Source organism: Larimichthys crocea, chromosome X, assembly GCF_000972845.2.
Source record: "Larimichthys crocea isolate SSNF chromosome X, L_crocea_2.0, whole genome shotgun sequence".
Taxonomy (NCBI): Eukaryota; Metazoa; Chordata; class Actinopteri; family Sciaenidae; genus Larimichthys; species Larimichthys crocea.
This window is the reverse complement of record NC_040020.1, coordinates 13,122,846-13,142,725: the sequence shown is the minus strand read 5'-3', so window position 1 is coordinate 13,142,725 and position 19,880 is coordinate 13,122,846. Positions and strand designations below refer to the sequence as shown.

At 40.5% G+C, this 19,880-nt stretch overlaps 4 protein-coding genes across 7 annotated transcripts; 3 read left to right on the top strand and 1 right to left on the bottom strand.

Moving 5' to 3' along the window:
* Nucleotides 1-791: 791 nt before the first annotated feature.
* Nucleotides 792-3,650, top strand: zp3c (zona pellucida glycoprotein 3c). The gene is made up of 8 exons (XM_010734194.3): nt 792-1,373; nt 1,453-1,559; nt 1,724-1,827; nt 2,411-2,594; nt 2,684-2,807; nt 2,884-2,972; nt 3,131-3,201; nt 3,366-3,650. The coding sequence occupies exons 1-8, from the start codon at nt 840-842 to the stop codon at nt 3,536-3,538; spliced, it is 1,386 nt and encodes a 461-aa protein (XP_010732496.2). The 5' UTR covers nt 792-839; the 3' UTR covers nt 3,539-3,650.
* On the bottom strand, nt 3,600-18,778 carry LOC104921609 (inositol 1,4,5-trisphosphate receptor-interacting protein). Of its 4 annotated transcripts, XM_027283658.1 has the most exons (4): nt 18,659-18,778; nt 14,391-14,533; nt 5,926-6,119; nt 3,600-5,631 (listed from the first exon to the last, which is right to left on the bottom strand). In XM_027283658.1, the coding sequence occupies exon 4, from the start codon at nt 5,617-5,619 to the stop codon at nt 3,673-3,675; it is 1,947 nt and encodes a 648-aa protein (XP_027139459.1). In that variant the 5' UTR covers nt 5,620-5,631; nt 5,926-6,119; nt 14,391-14,533; nt 18,659-18,778; the 3' UTR covers nt 3,600-3,672. The 4 variants fall into 4 exon arrangements, with proteins under 4 accessions (XP_027139459.1, XP_027139461.1, XP_027139460.1 ...); XM_027283660.1 differs by lacking the exon at nt 18,659-18,778 and having other exon boundaries at nt 3,600-5,627; nt 14,391-15,178; XM_027283659.1 differs by lacking the exon at nt 18,659-18,778 and having other exon boundaries at nt 6,008-6,119; nt 14,391-15,178.
* On the top strand, nt 7,630-12,909 carry calhm1b (calcium homeostasis modulator 1b). Its single transcript, XM_010734219.3, has 3 exons — nt 7,630-8,390; nt 9,580-10,078; nt 12,293-12,909. Exons 1-3 carry the CDS (start codon nt 7,845-7,847, stop codon nt 12,322-12,324), a joined length of 1,077 nt encoding a protein of 358 aa, XP_010732521.2. The 5' UTR covers nt 7,630-7,844; the 3' UTR covers nt 12,325-12,909.
* Nucleotides 12,369-19,811, top strand: LOC104921611 (RING finger protein 122). Its single transcript, XM_010734198.3, has 7 exons — nt 12,369-13,067; nt 13,259-13,630; nt 15,185-15,338; nt 16,883-16,925; nt 17,413-17,454; nt 18,179-18,261; nt 19,070-19,811. The coding sequence occupies exons 2-7, from the start codon at nt 13,606-13,608 to the stop codon at nt 19,188-19,190; spliced, it is 468 nt and encodes a 155-aa protein (XP_010732500.1). The 5' UTR covers nt 12,369-13,067; nt 13,259-13,605; the 3' UTR covers nt 19,191-19,811.
* The last annotated feature ends 69 nt before the right edge of the window (nt 19,812-19,880 follow it).

Genomic DNA, 19,880 nt, shown 5'->3' with positions numbered 1-19,880 from the left:
ATGACAAAAAAAAAATCTAATTGGGCCCCCTCTGCACAGCTGTTGTCACCACACATCTAGGACCTAACTACCCCTTCAAAAGCTTTACATAACTCCAATTAAAGGCTTGCAGCTGTTTTGCGTCTTGTAGTTCAATACTAGTGCTAGCACAATATTTACTGCTGGTGATTTGTACATGCATGCAAGTCTGTATACAGTATGCAGTGCAGTTCACTATTTGATGCAAGATTAAAAGCCACCATAAAAATTAGCAAAAATGTGCTAAAGGCCGTTTTTACTGCCCAAAACACGTAAAAAAACTGATAATTAATTTCATTATTATATTTGAAATATATATACTCAATTATGATGGTTTAATCATTTTATATTGGTGTTTACCTATTTTTTGGGGCCCCTGTCAGTCGTGGGCACTTGGAATTGTCCTGTGAAAGGTGCTATACTAAATAAAGGCTTTTAGTATTTTAAGTATTCAATAATAATGATGTAACTGATGTCTTTGTTCTGTCACCCTTATGATGCACGTTGTAAATGAAACCTTGGGTGAAATGCTCTGCTGCTACGGATTGAATTTTATTAATACTTTATTTTCCACATTATGCCTTTGAATTGGAACGGAGAAGGAAATGTCACATTATGATATAGTTTACAAACCCACACTGGTATTTGTAACAGATAAAGAAAAAGGATAGCCTGTTAATCGTGAATATTACTCTCATTGGTTGTTCTTGATTGGCATTTGCAGCAGCTGTGGGATTTCTCCTGATTGCAGAGTATAAAAGCCAGGTGAAACACTTCTGTGACACTGTTCAGGTGAGGGGGGAGCACCTGCTGGAGTCAAAATGGCACTGAAGCATGCTGGGCTTTTGTTATTATTTCTTTGTTCTTCTGTTCAGTTTAGAAGTGGAGTTGGGTATGGCCTGTTTGTGCAAGATCCTGACTTAGAGTGGGAAAGAATGAAGACAGTGATTGGTGAAAAAACTCCACGAGCGCCTGCACCCAATTCTCGAGCCTTGAAGTCATCACCTTCAACGCCTGATGCAAAGAAGGTTCCTGAGTATCAGGTGATCTCAGCCTCCCAGGTTCAGAAAGAGGTTTTCAAGCCAGAAAAGGGTGCAAGACCCCTCCCTTCCTCAGTCAAGGAAATGTTACTTGCCACTGCTGCCCCTGCTACCACAGCTGGAACAACTAGACCACAGATAATTGAAGTCTTGTGCCACGTTGACAGACTATATGTAAGAGTCAGAAGAGAGGTCTTTAAGACTAAGGGTGCATACAAAAATCTGAAACTAGGCACCTGTCCTGTTAATCGTGGTACCAAGGAACACTACTACTTTCTGTACCTCCTAAAAAATGACTGTGGCTTTGTGAAAGAGGTAAAGTTCTTTTTGTTTTTTCAATATTTACACATTTCTGTTATTTTGAGAAACTACAACCAAAATCTTTATATTCCAGAATAATGCAGATAATCTGTTGTTTCGTAATGCGCTCAAATACTCACCACCTGGTCCAGTCTTAAGGGAGTTGCCATTTAACATTCCCCTGGAGTGTACATTTCCTAGGTAAGCCTTTTAGTGTCTAGTTTTGACCTGTAAGATTTTTGCTTTTGACTAATCACTACAGAGGTACCTGCATTTAATGGGCTAGCCTACATCTGAATTAAGGATTTTTCATCACTTGTTTGTAAAAGGAAATTTTCTTAATGCAAGTTTTCACTGTATTACAGGTTTTTCAACGCCTTTAAAGTTGGCTTTTATCCTGTGTCGCAGGGAGGCACAATTTACAAAGCACTCCAACCAAAAAGTAGTTTCACCCTTACTCCTCAAGATGGTATGTTCCCATGACTTCATAGGTGTTCGGGTTCACAGTTCACAGGTGCTAGCGTTCTTGTCATGTGATGCAGTTGGCCAGTATTTAAGATTTAAAATATTTAGATGACTGAAACAAGAGCAGGCCTTTAACACTGTCTTAAGTCATAACTTAAATGTATAAAGATATCTAAAACTCAACTTTGCTAGAAGTCTACTACAAAATGTTGGCCTATCTTGATGTAACTAACAGTTGGTAGAAAATGGTTTCACTTATCAGGCAAGTAACTTAAGAAGGAAGGAAACTGACAAAGCTACAGTAGGACTTGACCTTGACATAACCCATGCCTGTAATTGCATCCAATAGGAAAGTTGCATTCAAAATCAATGCATAGCTGGAGACACTTTATTTCATACAACATTATAATTTCATTCATGCCACCATAGCCAGGTTTGTCTTAAGCATTTGAAGATAAGCAGACAATTCAATTACAAGTAATCTCATACAGCTGACATTTTCAACAATCAAAATGCAATCTATGCAGCAGCTCTTAATTTGTAGGTATATAAAATTGTTCACTGACCAATGTCTCCTTCTGTCACAGCATCAGGGATAGAGGTTACTGGGACCAAAACCTTTACCTTGGGCCAGCCAATGTACTTTGAAGCAAAGAAACCAGATGGCACAGCCCAATCTGGACTTCAGAGGCTGTACATCAACAAGTGCTTCATGACTGCATCCCAAGACTCTAACGCAAATCCTAAATATACAGTCATAGACAACCAAGGGTAAGATTTTTTTTCTTTCAGAATAAAATGCATGCATGCATTGGTTAGAAATGGGTGTGGGTTATAAATAACATGCATTCTCATTGTAGCTGTATGGTTGATGGCAAGGTGAGCTACCAGTCAAAGTTCCTCACTGGTTCCTCAAAGATGGTGCAGAAATTCTCTGTGGGTGCACTGATTTTCAAGGACCAGGCTTCCACTTCGTCTTCAAAGGTACTGTCAAAAGCAAGTGGTACAAAGATCTACACTGTCAGATAAAAATGTTAACACAGAAACCCAATGTTTTCAGCAACTCTACATGCACTGTGATATCTCTCTGGGGGAACTGACTCCAACTCAGAGTTCGAAGGCTTGCAATTACGATTCTACTAGCAAAAAGTGAGTAGACTCTAGCTCCAGAGGTGCAGGAGCCTTCTTTTTGAGTGTCTTGCTGTGTGTGCTTGATGACAAACACACTAAGCTTGTCTTTGCCACCTGTGGTTACTGCACTGACGTAACATCCTGGTGTGGTCATGACCCAATAACCTTGTTCATAGGTGGAAGGAGCTCTATGGGGATGACTCTGTGTGCACCTGCTGTGAAGCTACCTGCTCAGTACAGCCCAAGGGTAGGTTTTTTCCCTTGTGTTGCAAACTACAGAAAATCTTGACGAAAGACCCCTCGGAGTGGAACCAGGCAATATTAACTAGTCAAGAGTCTGCAGAGTTGAGGTGTAAAATGACTCTACTGACTGCTACTTTCACAAAATGACATTTATGCCCCTTTCAACAGCTTCTAGGAATATAATCACCAGCCACTCTTGGAAGGTCGACTTGAGCAGCACGGATGGCTCTGTGGCGCTTGAACCTCAGATGAAATCCTTTGCCGCTGACACATTCAGTTTGGAGGACACTGACATGGCCGAGCATGAAGACTTCCTAAGCTACTGGAAGGATGATTACTGAATAAAACTTACCATGTGGGGAAATGATCCAAATTTTAAAGTCTTGTGCTTTTGGAGTAATGTTTTTTTGTACTCTTCCAGCTTGAATAAACATGACTCATTTATTGCTGTAATATAAATTTGTACCTCAAGTTTTCAAAACTGAATTTGTATGAGTGATACAGAATTACACTGATCAACATAATCATGTATCAGCATGTGTGCGTTTCTAAGCACTTCCTGGAAATGCAGTGCAGCATTTCTGTAGATGCAGTTGTGTACCACAAGGGGATGGAAGAGATTCACAGTCTTTGCTTGAGTAAACTCAGCAGGGAGTTCAATGAGCTTCTGCATTAAAGGGTTCCCAATAAGAATGTGGTTCAGCAGCCTTGTCTCAAGGCTCTTCTCCATGAAGACCAGCAAATCTTGTAACCTACAAGCCACATATTTGGGTTTCCACTCTGAAGGGTCTTTGGTCAAAAGCAGATGCATTAGTGCAGTTTTAAAATGAAAATCCTTGAGTGCACTACTTCCTGATAGTGCAGTCTGTCTCTTGTGTAGGAAAAGTGCAATTTCAAGCGTTTGACTGTGGCATGAGTTTTCAGGCAGGCGTTTAGCAATGTGGCCTAAGAGTTGATCTTCATAGTTGGTAAGGGAGAGACTCCAGAAAGTATCAAAGTTGTCTGGAAAGCAAGGAGTAACAAAGAAATGAGCATCGGTGTTTAATTTAACCACAGGATTCATACTGAAGCTAATCTTCTTCCCTGATTTGAATCGAATTAATAGAGCACCTGGAGCATAAATGTAGCAAATGTTCAGCTCAAACTCATACTTGTGTGAAATCTGTGCCCATGCTTGTTTGATAGTGCTCTGAAACCATCTGGTAACCTGTGATTGTGACAGGAATGGGGAGTTCTTCATGCAAAGAATGCCATCACAAACATCAGTCATTTTTGTCTTCACTTTCTCAGTGTCACAATGCAGCAGGCAAACCATATCATCTGCATCAGGAGACTGACAAGGGCAGCTATTTTGGATTTTCTTATTTTCCACCAGTTTTACTTGACCACAGACTTGCATATCTGGCAGCAGGTCACTCGCCTGATTGTTCCACAGCAGATACTGAAAACTATACGGATCAGGTGGGGTAAAGGGGACGATGATATTATACATATCCACCATCTGAAAGTCCTCAATCACCATCCCGCCATTACTATCACAGACAGTCCTCATGGCAGCCAGTAGATCATTTGCAAACCCCTCCAAAAAATCTCTCCACTTCTTATCGGACGTGACTTTGATATATTTCGAATGAAATTGCTGCAGAGTGTCGCTGTCCGGTAAAGGCACTTTGTCTGCAGTGCAGGTCACTGGGAAGGCCCTAATATCTTCTTGTTCAATTTGGGAATGTCTCCCCAGGTATTTCCTCAACCAGCGGATCATGGAAATGATAGAGAACGCGTTCCATATATACCAAAGGTAATCCTTCTCCCAGTCAACAATGGCCTTCCCTGAAGTTTCATTTTCTGATGTCTTGGTTTGAAGGTGCGACTGAGATGATTCTTGTTTTTTGGAACTGGGCCCTTCCTTCTCCTCAGGATTTTCTTGTTGTCCTTGTGGACTTCTTGGGTATTTAAAAGGGCCATCAGTCTGGATGTCTTCTCCCTTTTGCTTTTCAGGGGCCTTCTCAGGTTCACTTTTGGAGTTTTGTGGTGTACTTGACTCCAAATTTGTTATAACATTTTCTCCTTCTGGTAATTTGTGATCAGCACTTCCTTCCTCTGAATCGTGTTTGGTGACAGTCACATCTTCTATGACTGGCATTTTATCCTTTTCAGTAACAAGTGGATCAGACTGATTTTGTTCCATGGGATGGTTTTTTACATCATCTACAAACCCTCCCTTGTCAGTATGGACTTGAGTCATTTCCTCACTGACAGGTGCCATTTCGTGGTTCAGTTTCTCTCCTCTCAGCAGACTCTCTTCAGACTTTTGCACGCCTACTGTGGTGATATCATCCCATTCCTTAACCCCGGAGTCATCCCTCGGATATGTTAGGAGACTCAGAGCCACCACAAATACACGCAGCAGAGTATCTTGCATCTTCAATACTGTCTGTGAATAAGTGTAAATAATAGTTACAAATAATTCCAGTGATTTCAAAAGGTGCATTAGTGTTCTTTGAAATATGTAAAAACAAAAGATTGAATAAAAAATACATGCAATCGTGTAAAAATGCTCAATGAGAAATATTCCTGCTTGCAAATTTCACAATGATGCAAGTACGAAAGAAGCTACTTCCTCAATGCCCTGGAAGCATCCTTTGGACTAATTTCTCTAATTACATTGTATATCAAACACCATTTATTATTGCACGAAACAGTAAAAAAGAAAGAGAAAAATACGTACCAAAAGAAGTGATCAGTTATCTCAATAGTGCAACGTTTCGGTAATGTGTTAATAGGTACAAAGGAGGAAGTACAAGACTAACCTTGCACAGCGACAGGCTCAGTGATCTCTTCCTATTTTAGATGTAGTTGTAGGTTGTCTTCCGTGACTTATTTCCTGCACACCCTGCCCATGTGCTCTGCTGTGACACTTTCCTGTGCAATATAGAGAAGAAAACAGATAACACACTTCCTGAGTTTAACTGCATATTCAGAATAGTTTGAAAAAAACTATTTACTCTGAGTCACTAAATGAATCATAAATAGTTTAAATGACATATTATTTCACATAATAAAGAACAAAACATTAGACCTCATACTATTGTTAAAAACTATGTGTGGAAAATGGTTTGTGTCTATGAATAGTAGAGCCCCTGCCTTTCATCCTCTTGTGGACTTCTAACTGGTTTGTCGAGCTCTGCTTCATTCAGTAAGTGCAGTTGAGTTCAAAGAGCCATGTGAAATAAAGTTTAAAAAATCCCCTGGAGATTTAATAAATACAATTTTTGCACGCGATGGACTATTGTCCCTTGATTCATTTGGTTCTGATTAAACAAATGGAAACAGATTCACCTTCACCTCTTAGTCAACAACCAAATTCTACAGCCAAAACCACAGATATTTGAATGCTTTGAGACCATTTTTGCATGTCTGGATTGTTATGGCTACAGCCGGACAATCCCTGATCCCAGAGGTTCATCTAACTTGAGTTTACACTCATCAATACTACATTTCTATTAATAAGAAAAGACAATGTGAAATGTGAAAGAACTGAACTGGTAATGTTTTTTTTAACGCTGCAACATGTTTACTTCTGAGAAAGTCTGGGCTGAATGAGATCTTTTGTTACATCACTAGTAAACACCAGTGAAGGGAGGGGCATGATGACAGATGATGTGGTTGGGTTTGAACAGCACCGCAGATACTTCGAGAAACACCTGTCAGTCGGTCAGAGCTACCATGTCTGATAACTATATAAAGAACTACAAGTTATTTACTATTGACATTGTCGTCATATGAATTTTTCATTTGCTTTTGCTCATCCACTCTTCAGAATATAGGTAAGTGTGTGATGTTAATTTTTGATCAATCTATGGATGCCTGATATTGTCGTATCTTTGTAAAGCTGGTGAAACTGGGATATTCCTGTATGAAAACTGGTTTATAATTAGTCATAAGTCATACTGGACTTTAGCACTGTCACTCTTCATAAAGGGCTTCTTTATAGAATAATGTATTAAATAAGCCATTAATGAGAACAACTTTAGGTGTCCTGGGTTATGAAAAATATCTCTGGCTGTTGAACCTCCAGACTTGTGGAGGGTGCAGAGCATCTAGACAAAGACTTATCACTCATTTGAAAGATTGTAAGCACTCTTTATTAATGAGTTATTTAAATTTCTTATCAATGACCTACTAACTTTTCTGTTGGCTTATTAGAAAGTGAGAAACCTTTGGCTTTTTGTTAGCTACCATTTATAATATCAACAGAGAGATATTTCATTGTTTCAAATTTGTTATCAATGGCTTATTAATATTTTATAAAACATTAGTAAACAATTGATTAACCATTAATAAAGCCATTAGTTACAACTCATAATCCCTGTAGAAATTTGCTTTTGTCAGAAAGCGACCTGATAACTCAATACATTGGTTCTCGAGTGAATTATGTGCAACATAATGTAACATGAATCAGCATACTGTGGTGCCTTGTCTACCTCTTCTTCACCGATTGAACACGTATATCCTCCGTATGTCCTCCTCTGTAAGTCGCTTTGGATAAAAGCGTCTGCTAAATGCAATGTAATGTAATGTAATGTAATGTATATCTTTTTACAGATTTGATTCCATCTAAATTAAAAATCTACCACATCTCCCAAGATGGATAAATTTCGTATGATGTTCCAGTTCCTCCAATCCAACCAGGAATCTTTTATGAATGGAATCTGCGGTATCATGGCATTGGCCAGTGCACAGATGTACTCTGTCTTTGAGTTCAGCTGCCCCTGTATGCCAGAATACAACTACACCTATGGGATCGGACTGCTCATCATTCCACCTATATGGTTCTTTCTGTTAGGTTTTGTATTGAATAATAATGTATCAGTGCTCGCAGAGGAGTGGAAAAGACCCACAGGAAAACGGAGGAAGGATCCAACAATCCTTCGCTACATGTTTTGTTCGATCACACAGAGATCCTTGATAGCACCAGCAGTATGGGTGTCTGTCACTCTCATGGATGGGAAGAGCTTCCTCTGTGCTTTCAGCGTCAACTTGGATATTGACAGGTTTGGGAACTACAGTTTTGTGAACGAGATGTCAGAAGCGGAGAAGTTAAAACTGCTGGCAAGGATTCCATGCAAAGACCTATTTGAGAATCAGGAAATAAGAGTGGCAGCATCACGATACATCAAGTGTATATCACAGGTATCACGGCAGATTTTTTTTTCTCCACTTAAACTGAGAGGTCATTAGTGGACCAACCTGACAGAGTCAAACCTGAGACAAATGACAAGACTATTTAAATAGCACATCTGAATAACAAACAAAAAATTCTGGCTAGAATATGAGGTCAAAGCAAGTGGCTGCTGCTATGAGCTTGAACCGAGCATGATTATTTTAATTTGGGGTCAGCAGGGTTAGCTAGCTGACAGAAACAAGACCACTTAATGAGGGCAAGCTGTCATCAGGTCAGAGCTACCCTGGACCTTTTTTAAAGAATACATTTCGACACGTCACATTGAGCAAAGTGGAAACAAATATTAAAATGAATGATTTAGTGTCAGAGTCCTGGTGTGCATGCACTGCCATGGCCTACTGGGACACTGAAATAGAATTGCAACATTAATGTAATTAGTAACACTTGACAAGTGAAAATGACATGACAAAGGGCTATTGAAGGCACTAGTCATGCCCTCAGTAGAAGTAGGACTACTAAATATATAATAATAATGAAAATATTGTTTCATCATTCACTGTGTTTTTAGTATTTGGGGAGTCTTTCACTATAAAAGTAATGAAAAGATAATAAATGTTTTTTGTTTTTTTTTCATAGTCATATCAAATATGCTGTAAGTGTAGCCAAAAGTTGGGACACTTCCAAATGGCAGTTTTACCAACTTCATCACAGGAAATGATGACTAAGCAGATTTGACTTTCCTTGTTTTATTCCTCAAAAACTGCAGTTAACTTAATTCTCCCCACACAACTCTAGCTTTACACTTTGAGCTCACTGAAGCTTTCCTTTTCGCTTATTAGAGGGATAGATAAGCCTCTAAATTTATTATTCATGGAACTGGGACCTATTTCAATCCATCCAAAAACACCCACACTGTTATTTAGGGCTTTGATCTGCCGAAGGGCAATTATACAGGCTTAAAAGTAATGTGTCTCTAAAAAGTCTATTGATATACAGATTGTGTTAATGAGCTCTGGGGTAAACACATTTTGGACTTCCGCCTTTAATACAACAAAAAACACAGTTACAAGTGTTGGTCAAGGAGTCAAAATGAACCAGATTCTCTTGTAAAAGTCAATTTCTCTGTTGTTTTTTTCATATCTGTAGTATGATTTTTGAATGATAAAAATGGTATTTAATAATGTTTCTATTTTACAGGCATGTGGATGGATGTTTTTGCTCATGATGACCTTCACGGCCTTCCTGATCCGAGCTATTCGACCATGCTTTAATCAAGCGGCCTTCCTCAAAACCAAGTACTGGTCTCATTACATTGACATTGAGCGCAAGATGTTCGACGACACTTGTAAGGAGCATGCCAAGAGTTTTGCCAAGGTTTGCATCCACCAGTACTTTGATAACATCAGTGGAGAGATGCACAACTTCCACCACAATCGCTCCAGCAATGAAAGTGACGACGAAGACGGAGAGAAGAAGAAAAGCGATGAAGAAAAGCTTCTGGGTATCAGGGCCCAGGATGATATGAATAAAGTTTTATGGAACTGGCACACCTGTAAGCCAGCTCTGGCTCTGAAAAAGGACCACATGGATGGCGAAAATAATGGCATAATGAATGGAGAGGCCAATGGAGCAGCAAATGGATTTCTAAAGGGACACACCCATGACATGGAGAAAAAGGAATGGGCAGTGTATTACAGTAAGGTCTGAAGAGTTCAAAAGGACAAACAAAAGCTTGAACTGGCTCCTTTATAACTTTCAGACTATTATATTGTTTCAGAGTTTCAGGAATGATTTTGTTTCTCACTTTATGTTTAGTAAATTTGGCAAGTTTGTTAGATCTAGTAGAATTGAATTATTATCATTTTATGTAAACTGAATGAAGTGCAATACATAGTTTGACTGATGGTACAGTACTCAAAAACTGTACACACAAAATGAGGGGAGATTGTTAAGATATTTTTGCTTCACATACAGTTTATCCAGAAGGGCTTAATGTAGCCCCAAATGTGTTCTTATTCTTGTTACAACTATGTTTTATCTACAAGTCATGAATTGCTAAACACTCACTCTGCCACTTCTCTCTGAGGGACAGAGCTTAGCAAATATCTGAAGTCTGTAAATTCTTGTTTGCAGAAATAGAGCTGCTGTAAATGTTTGATAGTAAAGTATTATTACAGCACTCTGGCGAGTTCTTATTGATAACAGCACTAATGAATGTTTGTGTTGCTCTCAACTGACCATCATAAATATCCCCTGAAAGTGTTAACGTGGTTCATATGTGGCTTGCTTCGAAGCAAGACTATGTGTTAACTTTGAAAGAGATAAAAAGAAAGGAAAAGGAAATAACACCATCTTCTTGAGAAACTGGAAAGTTGAAATGACTTTGCTCAAGTCAAGACATTTAGAAGTTTGGCTGATGCCCCTGATGCCCTACTTGGTCTGGTATGACCATTAGCTTATAGTGGCTAATATTAGCTAACATAAGATAAATATTGCTGTGTACCTGACATTAAGAAGTCAGTTTTCTGACAGCCACTTATGGCTACAGTGGCCCCAGTTGAGAAAAAAGTTACGAAAAGTTTCTTAGTCTTTGTCAGAATCATGTAAAGAAATAACAACACTGCTACACCTCACCACATCAGGTTTTAAACCTTGTCACGAACAGATAACCCTACAATGCTGCTGTATTCCGAATCACAATCAAACATATGATTCATGCAAAAAGAAGAGGTTGTGACAACCAAAACAATTTACATGTCACTAAAAAAACAAGGTCAGCATTTGCATCTCGCTCACTCCCTCATTTTTTTTTTCTCGGTTGCCAGTTTCAGCAGTCACTCTCTGGTAAAACCCTGCTCATTCAAACACTGAGGAGTTCTCTTCAATGTTTGAAAAGGCCTTTAACAGCAGTTCCATTATTTTAATATATATAACAAGAACATTTTCATATACTGTAGATCTTCAGGAAGAGGAAGAGGGAAGGCTTTTAACAAAACCACCATCCTTCATGCAGCAACAATGGCAACACGACCCTGTAGCTACAATATTTTTGAATTCATCCAACAATGCATGCAGTGTATTAAGAGCTGTATTTGCGCTCATGCATCTGTGCGGTCAATCCAGCTGTTCCTCAGTATTGAGCAGTAATGTCATTACTAGAGGAGGGGAGGAGGGCTGGGGGGGGGGGGGGGGGGGGGGGGGGGGGGGGGGGGGGGGTGTGAATGAAAATGGCATGGGTCCCATTGAAGCCTCTCCCTCCCTCCCCCGTGGGGATTGGTGGAGCAGCACTCCCCTTGACCGTCTCACATCTCGCCCAGTAGCCCAGCAGCTGTTCTCTCCCTCAGCGAATTGGCAGCCAGGACCGCTTGTGTGGGGGTGGACGTCTTTGTCCAGGGCTGTGATTTTACTCTCTGCGTCTCCCTCTTTTTCTCTTGATATCATTTGCCCTTTATATCTCCTTTCATTTCTTCTGGTATGTCTGTCAACAGAGATGCCTCCTCCCCTCTCCCTCCTTGCTCTACCTGCCTCATTGTTCCTCTGCATAAGAATGACATGATGTTTATATATAGATCAATCAAAGCAAACTTCAGAGAAAACCTGCCGTAGCTCTAAAAATACAATCTGTGTATGAACGAAGGAAGGAAATGGAGGCTGAGGTTGCGTCATTTCTTCGTTTGCTGACCTCTACTTCACACAAATGGCTTTGTTTTGCTTGTCAGGACATCAGCCATGCGCATGTTACTGACCAAGGCCTCCCTTGACTTTGCTGCAAATGTCTCTCTTGTCTCTCTCTCTCTCACACACATATACATGCACAGGGGTGTGCGCATACAGACACATACACATCAGCATGCTTGCAGGCGCCTCATTCGTCAGTGTCTGGCTCATTCTGCCTTCCTTCTGCCTACAGATTGGAGGACAGAGGTAGAGAGGGAGGGCTGACGGAGAGGAGAGTTGCGAGGCAAAACGGCTGGTCACATGAGCAGAGATCTGTTTACAAACCCAAGGCAGAGCAGAGCAGGAGCGAGGGGAGGAAGGGGAAAGGCGAATAGCAGGCTCTCTCTGAGCACCATTAAGGATTGAAAAAGGAAGAAGGGAAGCCTGCCATGACAAAGCCAGCTGGAGGTGGGAGAGACTAAAAAAAAAAAAACGACACACGCAGACACACTCGTGCACACACACTGTCTTTGTCTCTGATTTCTTCTTTTTTTTTTCTCAATTGAAGGAGCAGATGGTTAGGGGGAGAGTAGGATCCCCCCTCCCACCCACCCCCTGCACACGCACACACTGACTGACACACAAACACACAACACTCACCAGCAAAATACCAAAACCAGCTAGAGGACTGTTGTTGACTGCATGGAGCTGTCCTCACTTTGTTTGGGCTTTAGAGGGAAGCATATCTTTGCCTTGTATACTGAGGAGGAATACCCACTGCAAGATCAGAGGACTGGAGGAGGACACAACAGAGGAGAGGAGAGGGGGATGAGACTTGTGAAAATCCTCCTCTGTTAAAAAAAAAAAAAAGCAGCTTTGGGAGGAAGACAAAGCACGGACTAATGCCCGATAATTACCTTCATTGGATGAGGACTGTCACTTTGAAGGGTGGCTGTCATTGAATTTGGTGAAGGGGACGCTACTGGAGACGCAAAGTGAAGTCAAAGAGGGCCTTTTCTGTTGGAAATGTAAGTATTTCCTGTTCCCGAGCAGCCTGTGTTTATAACATTTGTGCCTAAGTGCGATTCAGCTTTTCACAATAACAACTCCTGATAAACACATGGTATGACGGATCTGAAAAACAATCCTGTCTTCTCAACAAGATTTCTTTGTCTCTTCTTCTCTCTCCTGTGATGACATCATCCTCACTGGGATCCAGGAGCACATGAGGTCTTCGGTCCAGGTCCAAACCTCAGTCCCAGATCACCCAATCTTTACACGGAGTGGTTAATCCAGATTTGGGAATGCTGGGCAGCAAAGACTGCTGAGCCAAACAAAACCGCACCTCCTGAGGATTTGTGGAATCTGAGCAAATCTGAGAATCTTGATGGTTGTTTTGAGAAAAGCCAACACAACACGACGAGAGAGCGAGCCAGGTCAGGGGGCCTGAAATCCAGGGTCCAAACAGATCCAGTGTACGGGGTTCCGGCCCACGAGCTTGGCTCATCTCCAGCCTTATCCTGACAGGGCCTGAATATACTGCTGCTGCCCTGGGAGTCAAATTTCATGCAACCATTCCAATGGTGTAACGGTAAGTGAGTGGATTTTTTGTTCAGTCTGCCAATACACAAGAGGGGGTAGCACGTGTATTTGTAACACATAAACCCATGAACTTAGTTTCTGGCTGCCAGTTTAAGGGATCCATGTAGTGTTGAGAGGGTTGAAGCCTTGTTTAAAAATATGTCACATTCAAGGTCATGTTTGTTTGACAACTATGACAACAGAACCTGAAGATTTCCTGTTCTCTAACCTAATCCTATATTCTTGTTTTGTTACTGTTGACTGATTCTGCAGTGCATATGTGTCTGGTTTATAATTGCATCTCATTATGCTTACCCTAGGTCTTCCCTACACTAACGCCCCCCCCTTGTAAATCCCCCCAACCCCCAGCCATGTTAAATTATCCAACCCATACCCCCCACAGTGTGCAAGCTGTACCCATTCATTCACTCTAAAGAGAGACACATGGACATTTAGTGCCTGGCAAAGAACATCCCTGCTGCAAATTAATAGGAACACATGTGGTCTGTGGAAGTGGGGCTTCCTCTGCTATTGTTTTACCAAATGGTCCTTTAGTCCCCTGAGTTCATCCTAGTTAATACACCCCATCCCCTGCCACCTGCAACACACACACACACACACACACACACACACACACACACACACACACACACACACACACAGTTCTGTCTTACAAATGCTTGCAGACAGACACCCCTACCCCCTTATCCCCCAGTGCTGTCTCTCTCACACACACAAACACACACACACACACACACTCCACTAGTCACCTCTATAGAGTCTGATGAACAGATGGTGGTGTGGCGGAAGTGCTGTCTGCCCTCCATGTTTGTCTTGTTCGCAGCCAATTAACGTGCAGTCCTGAGCGCTTCAGTTGCCACCACAGTGCCAGTCACCAGCTCCCTGGACACACCTGCAACCAAACAAACACCAACTATTACGTTTATACACACTTTTGTATCAGTTGGCAGCCAGAGACTCAAAGCCCGGTGGCACTGAAAGCCTGTAATGGTGCCGTAGATTCATGTTGTAGTTAATGATCAACAATCTTCTACCTCTCTGCCACGATTCTTCCACGATGCTTCATCTCATCACTCTACATTTTAAATGTGGTTTATACTGTTTGCAAATAATCAGCATGGCTGACTTTTTATTCACAATGGAAAGGATTTTCACTGAGCTCAAGAGCTTGCTCAAAACTCATAACAGTGCAATTGTCTGTACAAATTGCACCATCTAAAGTTTATCCTAACAATCTAGACTTGCTCTGTCTGCACTAACAAATGAATACTGTAGGTCTTGGGGGAGTTTTGGTGGTTATAGCGGGAAAGTAAACAATGAAGTTGCAAAATTGGATATTGTTTTTTTCAGTAGCTCTCTAGTTTCAGTTTAAAACACTGAGGCTCACGCAGAATAACTTACTGCCCACTTTTAACCATATAAGAAATTATAGAAGGAGATTAAATTAAGATCAAACTTAGTCACATTGACATTCTTCACTTTAACCCTACACGGTAAATGCGTGCTGAGTCTATATTCTGTATCTGCAAACTCTTCTTGGCAGGATGCCTGTGTGGTTTGGGTTCTCAGCGTTCTGAACACTACTGCAGCATGACGTCTGACATCTATCACCTCCCGCTCAATGTGTATGTCATTGTGCTGGGCATCGGCCTCTTCGTCTTCATGCTCAGTCTCATCTTCTGCTGCTACCTTTTCAGGTAGGTAAAGGAAGTTTAAGGGAAGAGTGTTTGAGTGGGTGACTAAAAATGTGGAAAAAAAACAAACGAACCAAAAAAAAAAAAAAAGTGGGAAGTACAAAACGAGACATTACAGCAAGAGTGTAATCCAGTTAAAAATCTTTTGTCAGTTTGAACATGCATTGCAACACAGTGTGCAACAGCAGATTAAAAATCTATGCTAAACTACTATGGTAAGATCTTAATTCATGATAGCAGCAATTATGGTGCAAATTTTGTTTTGCAAATTGAGTGTTTCCGGCAAAACGGCCAAAGCTGCTATTATAATCTATATAAAAACATAATTCTATGCTTGTATTTATGTATATAGATATGTACAACATACATCATAACATATATTGGACCAGCAAAAGTTGTGGCCACTATATCTGTCACTGTTAGCAGATTCTAGATATCTGTGTGGGCAGAAAAGTAACAAAAATTTGTTTGAGGTCATTATGTCTTTATTACATAGTTTATCAATCAAGAATTAAAAGTTTATTTTTTAAACTACAAAAGTCACATATGACTATCTTGGCCTAATGTTTGTATTAATAATGAAATAAATCATTACTTGTAATGTGAAAAAGGTCGCCAGTATTAATAAATAATGTTCTGTTTTCATTCAGTCTCAAGGCTCTCATGAGCAGCGGTTAAAGGAGCTAAAAGCCACTATATGCTGCAGACTGTCTCCACACAGACAAAGCTAGCAAATAACCAGCTGACTATCTAGGTAGACCAAAAAACAATAAGGAGAGTGAATAACTAACATTCATCAAGCGGATACAAGCTCAACTTCAAATTAATGCTAATGTTGCTCCATGCTTGCAGGATGGTCAATAAGCAGCTATTTGCTCCCGTTTGCCATATTAACTTCATAAGGTGATATTATGTCAATATCGTATTTACAGCTTGTTGTGCTGCCCCCATGTGGCCAAATAAATCAATAAGTACACACTTACCACATTTGAAAGAAGATTTAACCCTCTAGGGTCCAATCAATGGCCCTATCAACTGCTTTTGCTATTGCGGATGATTGTTCGCTCCACAGAGAGTTAAAAAATGTTTTTTTATGTGTGTCTTTTTTATCTAAAAAATACATATTATTGTAAGATTTGTTCTAAAATATCAGTAATTACTGGCCTAAAAAATGCAGCATCTGTTGGGTCGCACAATGATATAAATAAAAATGTCATCAATCAAGTGCTGTTACAGAGTTTTGATAAATGGTTCCCAATGTCGCGTTGGTGCCTTTGACCGCTTGGCATAAATATGAATGTGACCCCTTGCTTGTTGCATGTATATAATGTCTGTCTATATATGTCAGTCAAAGTGTGATTTTCTCTTCTGAGATTGGTTCATTTGAATAAATGTGGTCCTAAAAAATGAATAGACATTTGGCAGAATTTATTTATTTTATTTTCTACCCTTAGATGTGACCCATTGGACGGGTCCTGACCCCCAAGTTGGGAACCAGTAGTTTAACTTCTAATATACAGATGTTGTTATCTCTCTGCCTCTCTCAGGTTGAAACAACAAGGAACAAGGGAGCAGTTCAGTTACAATGAGGTAAGTCACTGCAGTCACTGTCACTGTGGGTGAACATGTAACACCAGCTTCTGAAGCAGTTTATAAATACTACTATAGCATTTCACACTGTTATCGTCAACTGTGAAACCAGATGACCTTGACTCCATCCATGTGTCATTACCTATACTGATTCAAATCTGCTAACCCAGCAGGTAGCAGGGTGTGACAGTGTGTAGCTGTAGGTGTGGTGACAGTTGGTGACAATGTTTTTAGCTCCGGGGAAGGTTAAACTCCAGCTGTGGCTGTCTGTATTATCCGTATTCATAATGTTTTTTGTGTGTGTTTGTTTTAACCATGCAACAAACAAAAGAGTACGCACCACGCTAAGCCAGTCACATCAGGACATTGAACCCATCTGAAGTGTTTGTTTCACGCCATAGATTTTCTGCCAACATAATAGTGCTGACGCATCATTCACATGACCCAGTCCTTCTCTCCTTTCTTTCCCTTTTTTTTCCAACTCTAGGTAGTGCTGAAGGGAGCGAGCAAGAAACTGAGCCTCCTAGGAGTAAGTCACTCTTTCTGCAAAGCGTCACTTGTGATAAACATACAAGTTTAAACCTGGCAGATGCACACATTTCATGTCACCCACACTGCTTCCGTGCCAGCTCATGATCCATTACGAGCTGGGAGGGTTCGGTTGGTTAACTCAATCAATTTCTCCTCTCAGATGTGATTAGCATGCCGCACACACACACACACTCAGAGGAGATGTCCTGAAAATATCTTGTATCTCAAATGCAGCCATTTAAGAAACATGTCAGAGTGCCTGCTTGGCTCTCTTCTTGTAGCAGAATTTAGGACTCCAGGAATAACTGCACTCATTCAAAATGCATTATAAAAAGATCTCTGTCTCTGTCTCTTGTGAGTCCATAGTTTTGTTTTGTTTTTTGTCCAGGCTGCAGTGGTGGTTGGGAGTAATTTTGGTTTTCAATTCAATGCCCAGTCACTGTTATTGTACAATGGGAAGGTTGAAATAGCCGTGTTACCTGGAAACACAGTTAAGATAAAAGCATTCTTTTGCTTGCCTTATATTTGTGTTGTGCTCTCAATCTGGGTCAAATTGAATTAATTCACTGCTCGAATTTTCAAACGGCTGCTCTTGGCTGAGATGCAAGCCCACTGTTGGATAGAGATGAGATGGAGGCAGAAAACAAACAAACAAACAAACAAACAAACAAAAAAAGCCAGACACACCTAAACTAACCTTGCTGTTATGTCTGTTATTGCAGCAAACCTGTGCAGTGTGTCTGGAAGAGTTCAGGACCAGAGATGAACTGGGAGTGTGCCCATGCTCACATGCATTTCACAAGAAGTGAGTGTTGTTATTAAAATTAGATACATGTAAATACATAGTTCAGCATTTTGGGAAATATGACTTTTCTCCTTCTGGGTTGAAAATTAGATGAGGCGGGGAAAAAATATTCTCATGTCTGTAAAATAAATAATCTACAGTCTGCTAATGATTAGCTAAGCTTAGCATAAACAGCTAGCCTCCTAAGAACAGGTCGCTGGTTGCCTAGCAACCTCACGACGACGTCCAGACTCCAATGTTCCTGCAAACAAATATAAATAACAACATATCACACAAATAAAACCGCAGCTATGTGCTTTAGACTTATTATTTTATTATTTTTTTAACATACTAAACAAACGACATGTAATATGTCAACTAGTGAGCTTTAGAGGCGCCGTTAAGTCGATGTTCTTACCTTTAGACAAGGGCCAGGCTAGCCTAGTTATCTGTATCACTTTACTCATCTACCTTATTTGTTTCCCTAAATGTCTTACTATTATTTACTATTGCTTTATGGTAAATAGGGCAAAACAGCATTTTTGCATTTTATTTTAAAGATACGTTTACCAAGAATTATGTTATAATAAAAAAACATTATTATTATTATTTTTAGGTGTAAAAGTTATGTGAAAAACTACCAAATAAATGTAATATCTGATTTAAAATAAGAAAATATCGATTACAGTAAACCCAGTAATGCTTATTATTTTTTGTACTTGATGTTGTTTCTGACTTGTGAATTACTGTATCATTTACTCCTGGATTCTGTTAAGTTGCTGTTAAAGATGTGTTATTCAGCTAACTGTTAATGTTGTTATCCTTTCAGGTGCCTGCTTAAGTGGCTGGAGATCCGCAGCGTGTGCCCCATGTGTAACAAACCTATCCTCCGGCTCCACACAGACGCTCCCCAGGGTGCTGAGGGTCCAATGGATCCGGAGGAAGTGTGAGGGAGATGAGAAAGAAGAAACCGGACTCCCCTTACAGAGAAAACACACACATTAAATACACTAGGGAAGATGGACAGTGGTCATCTTTAAGACATCTCACAGGAAATGTTGATAATGATCCCAAGTGGCCGCCCTGCTGCTGACCTTTAAGCAATATGCCTTGATGGGAATTGGATATTGACAGCACCAAAATGAATTGGTCAGATCAGTCAGGGAGAGGGCGGATGAATAGGACCTTTTCATAAAAATGTTCCTAGTTCTACTTCCATAATGCACTGTTCACCAAAAACATGACAGGAAAAGGAGCCACATTAGAGAGCAGGATACCATTGCCACTGTCACTGGACGACTAATGCAGCACTGCCAGAGACCAACAACACTTCAGGCATTGAGCAGGACATCAGAGTACAGGATCAGTATGGATACCTCTAATATCTCAGGGGTGTTACCAATACAGCCAGCACAAACCATGTCAGCCACCCTATAACCCCTGTGCCACACATGCATCTTCAATACTGCCAATGTAGGTGAAATGCTTCAGCAGTCAGAGGTAGCCACAACCTCCAGCTGAAACCAAGACCAGCGGGATTACAACCATGACGATTTAAGTAGACAATATTGTTACAGATTGTGTCCCAGGCCCTTTCCTTTTAAAAAGAGACTGATAGAAAAACTAGTCTTGCCTGTATG

Bases quoted from the DNA above. Each gene is read 5' to 3' on its own strand.
- LOC104921611 (XM_010734198.3), top strand. From the start codon at position 13,606: ATGCAACCATTCCAATGGTGTAACG. The intron at 13,631-15,184 runs GTAAGTGAGTGG...TCTTCTTGGCAG, and splicing joins ACCATTCCAATGGTGTAACG to GATGCCTGTGTGGTTTGGGT. The intron at 17,455-18,178 runs GTAAGTCACTCT...CTGTTATTGCAG, and splicing joins AGAAACTGAGCCTCCTAGGA to CAAACCTGTGCAGTGTGTCT.
- calhm1b (XM_010734219.3), top strand. From the start codon at position 7,845: ATGGATAAATTTCGTATGATGTTCCAGTTCCTCCAATCCAACCAGGAA. The intron at 8,391-9,579 runs GTATCACGGCAG...TCTATTTTACAG, and splicing joins ACATCAAGTGTATATCACAG to GCATGTGGATGGATGTTTTT. The intron at 10,079-12,292 runs GTAAGGTCTGAA...TTCTGCCTACAG, and splicing joins GGAATGGGCAGTGTATTACA to ATTGGAGGACAGAGGTAGAG.
- zp3c (XM_010734194.3), top strand. From the start codon at position 840: ATGGCACTGAAGCATGCTGGGCTTTTGTTATTATTTCTTTGTTCTTCT. The intron at 1,828-2,410 runs GTATGTTCCCAT...CTTCTGTCACAG, and splicing joins CACCCTTACTCCTCAAGATG to CATCAGGGATAGAGGTTACT. The intron at 2,595-2,683 runs GTAAGATTTTTT...TTCTCATTGTAG, and splicing joins ACAGTCATAGACAACCAAGG to CTGTATGGTTGATGGCAAGG.
- LOC104921609 (XM_027283658.1), bottom strand. From the start codon at position 5,619: ATGCAAGATACTCTGCTGCGTGTATTTGTGGTGGCTCTGAGTCTCCTA.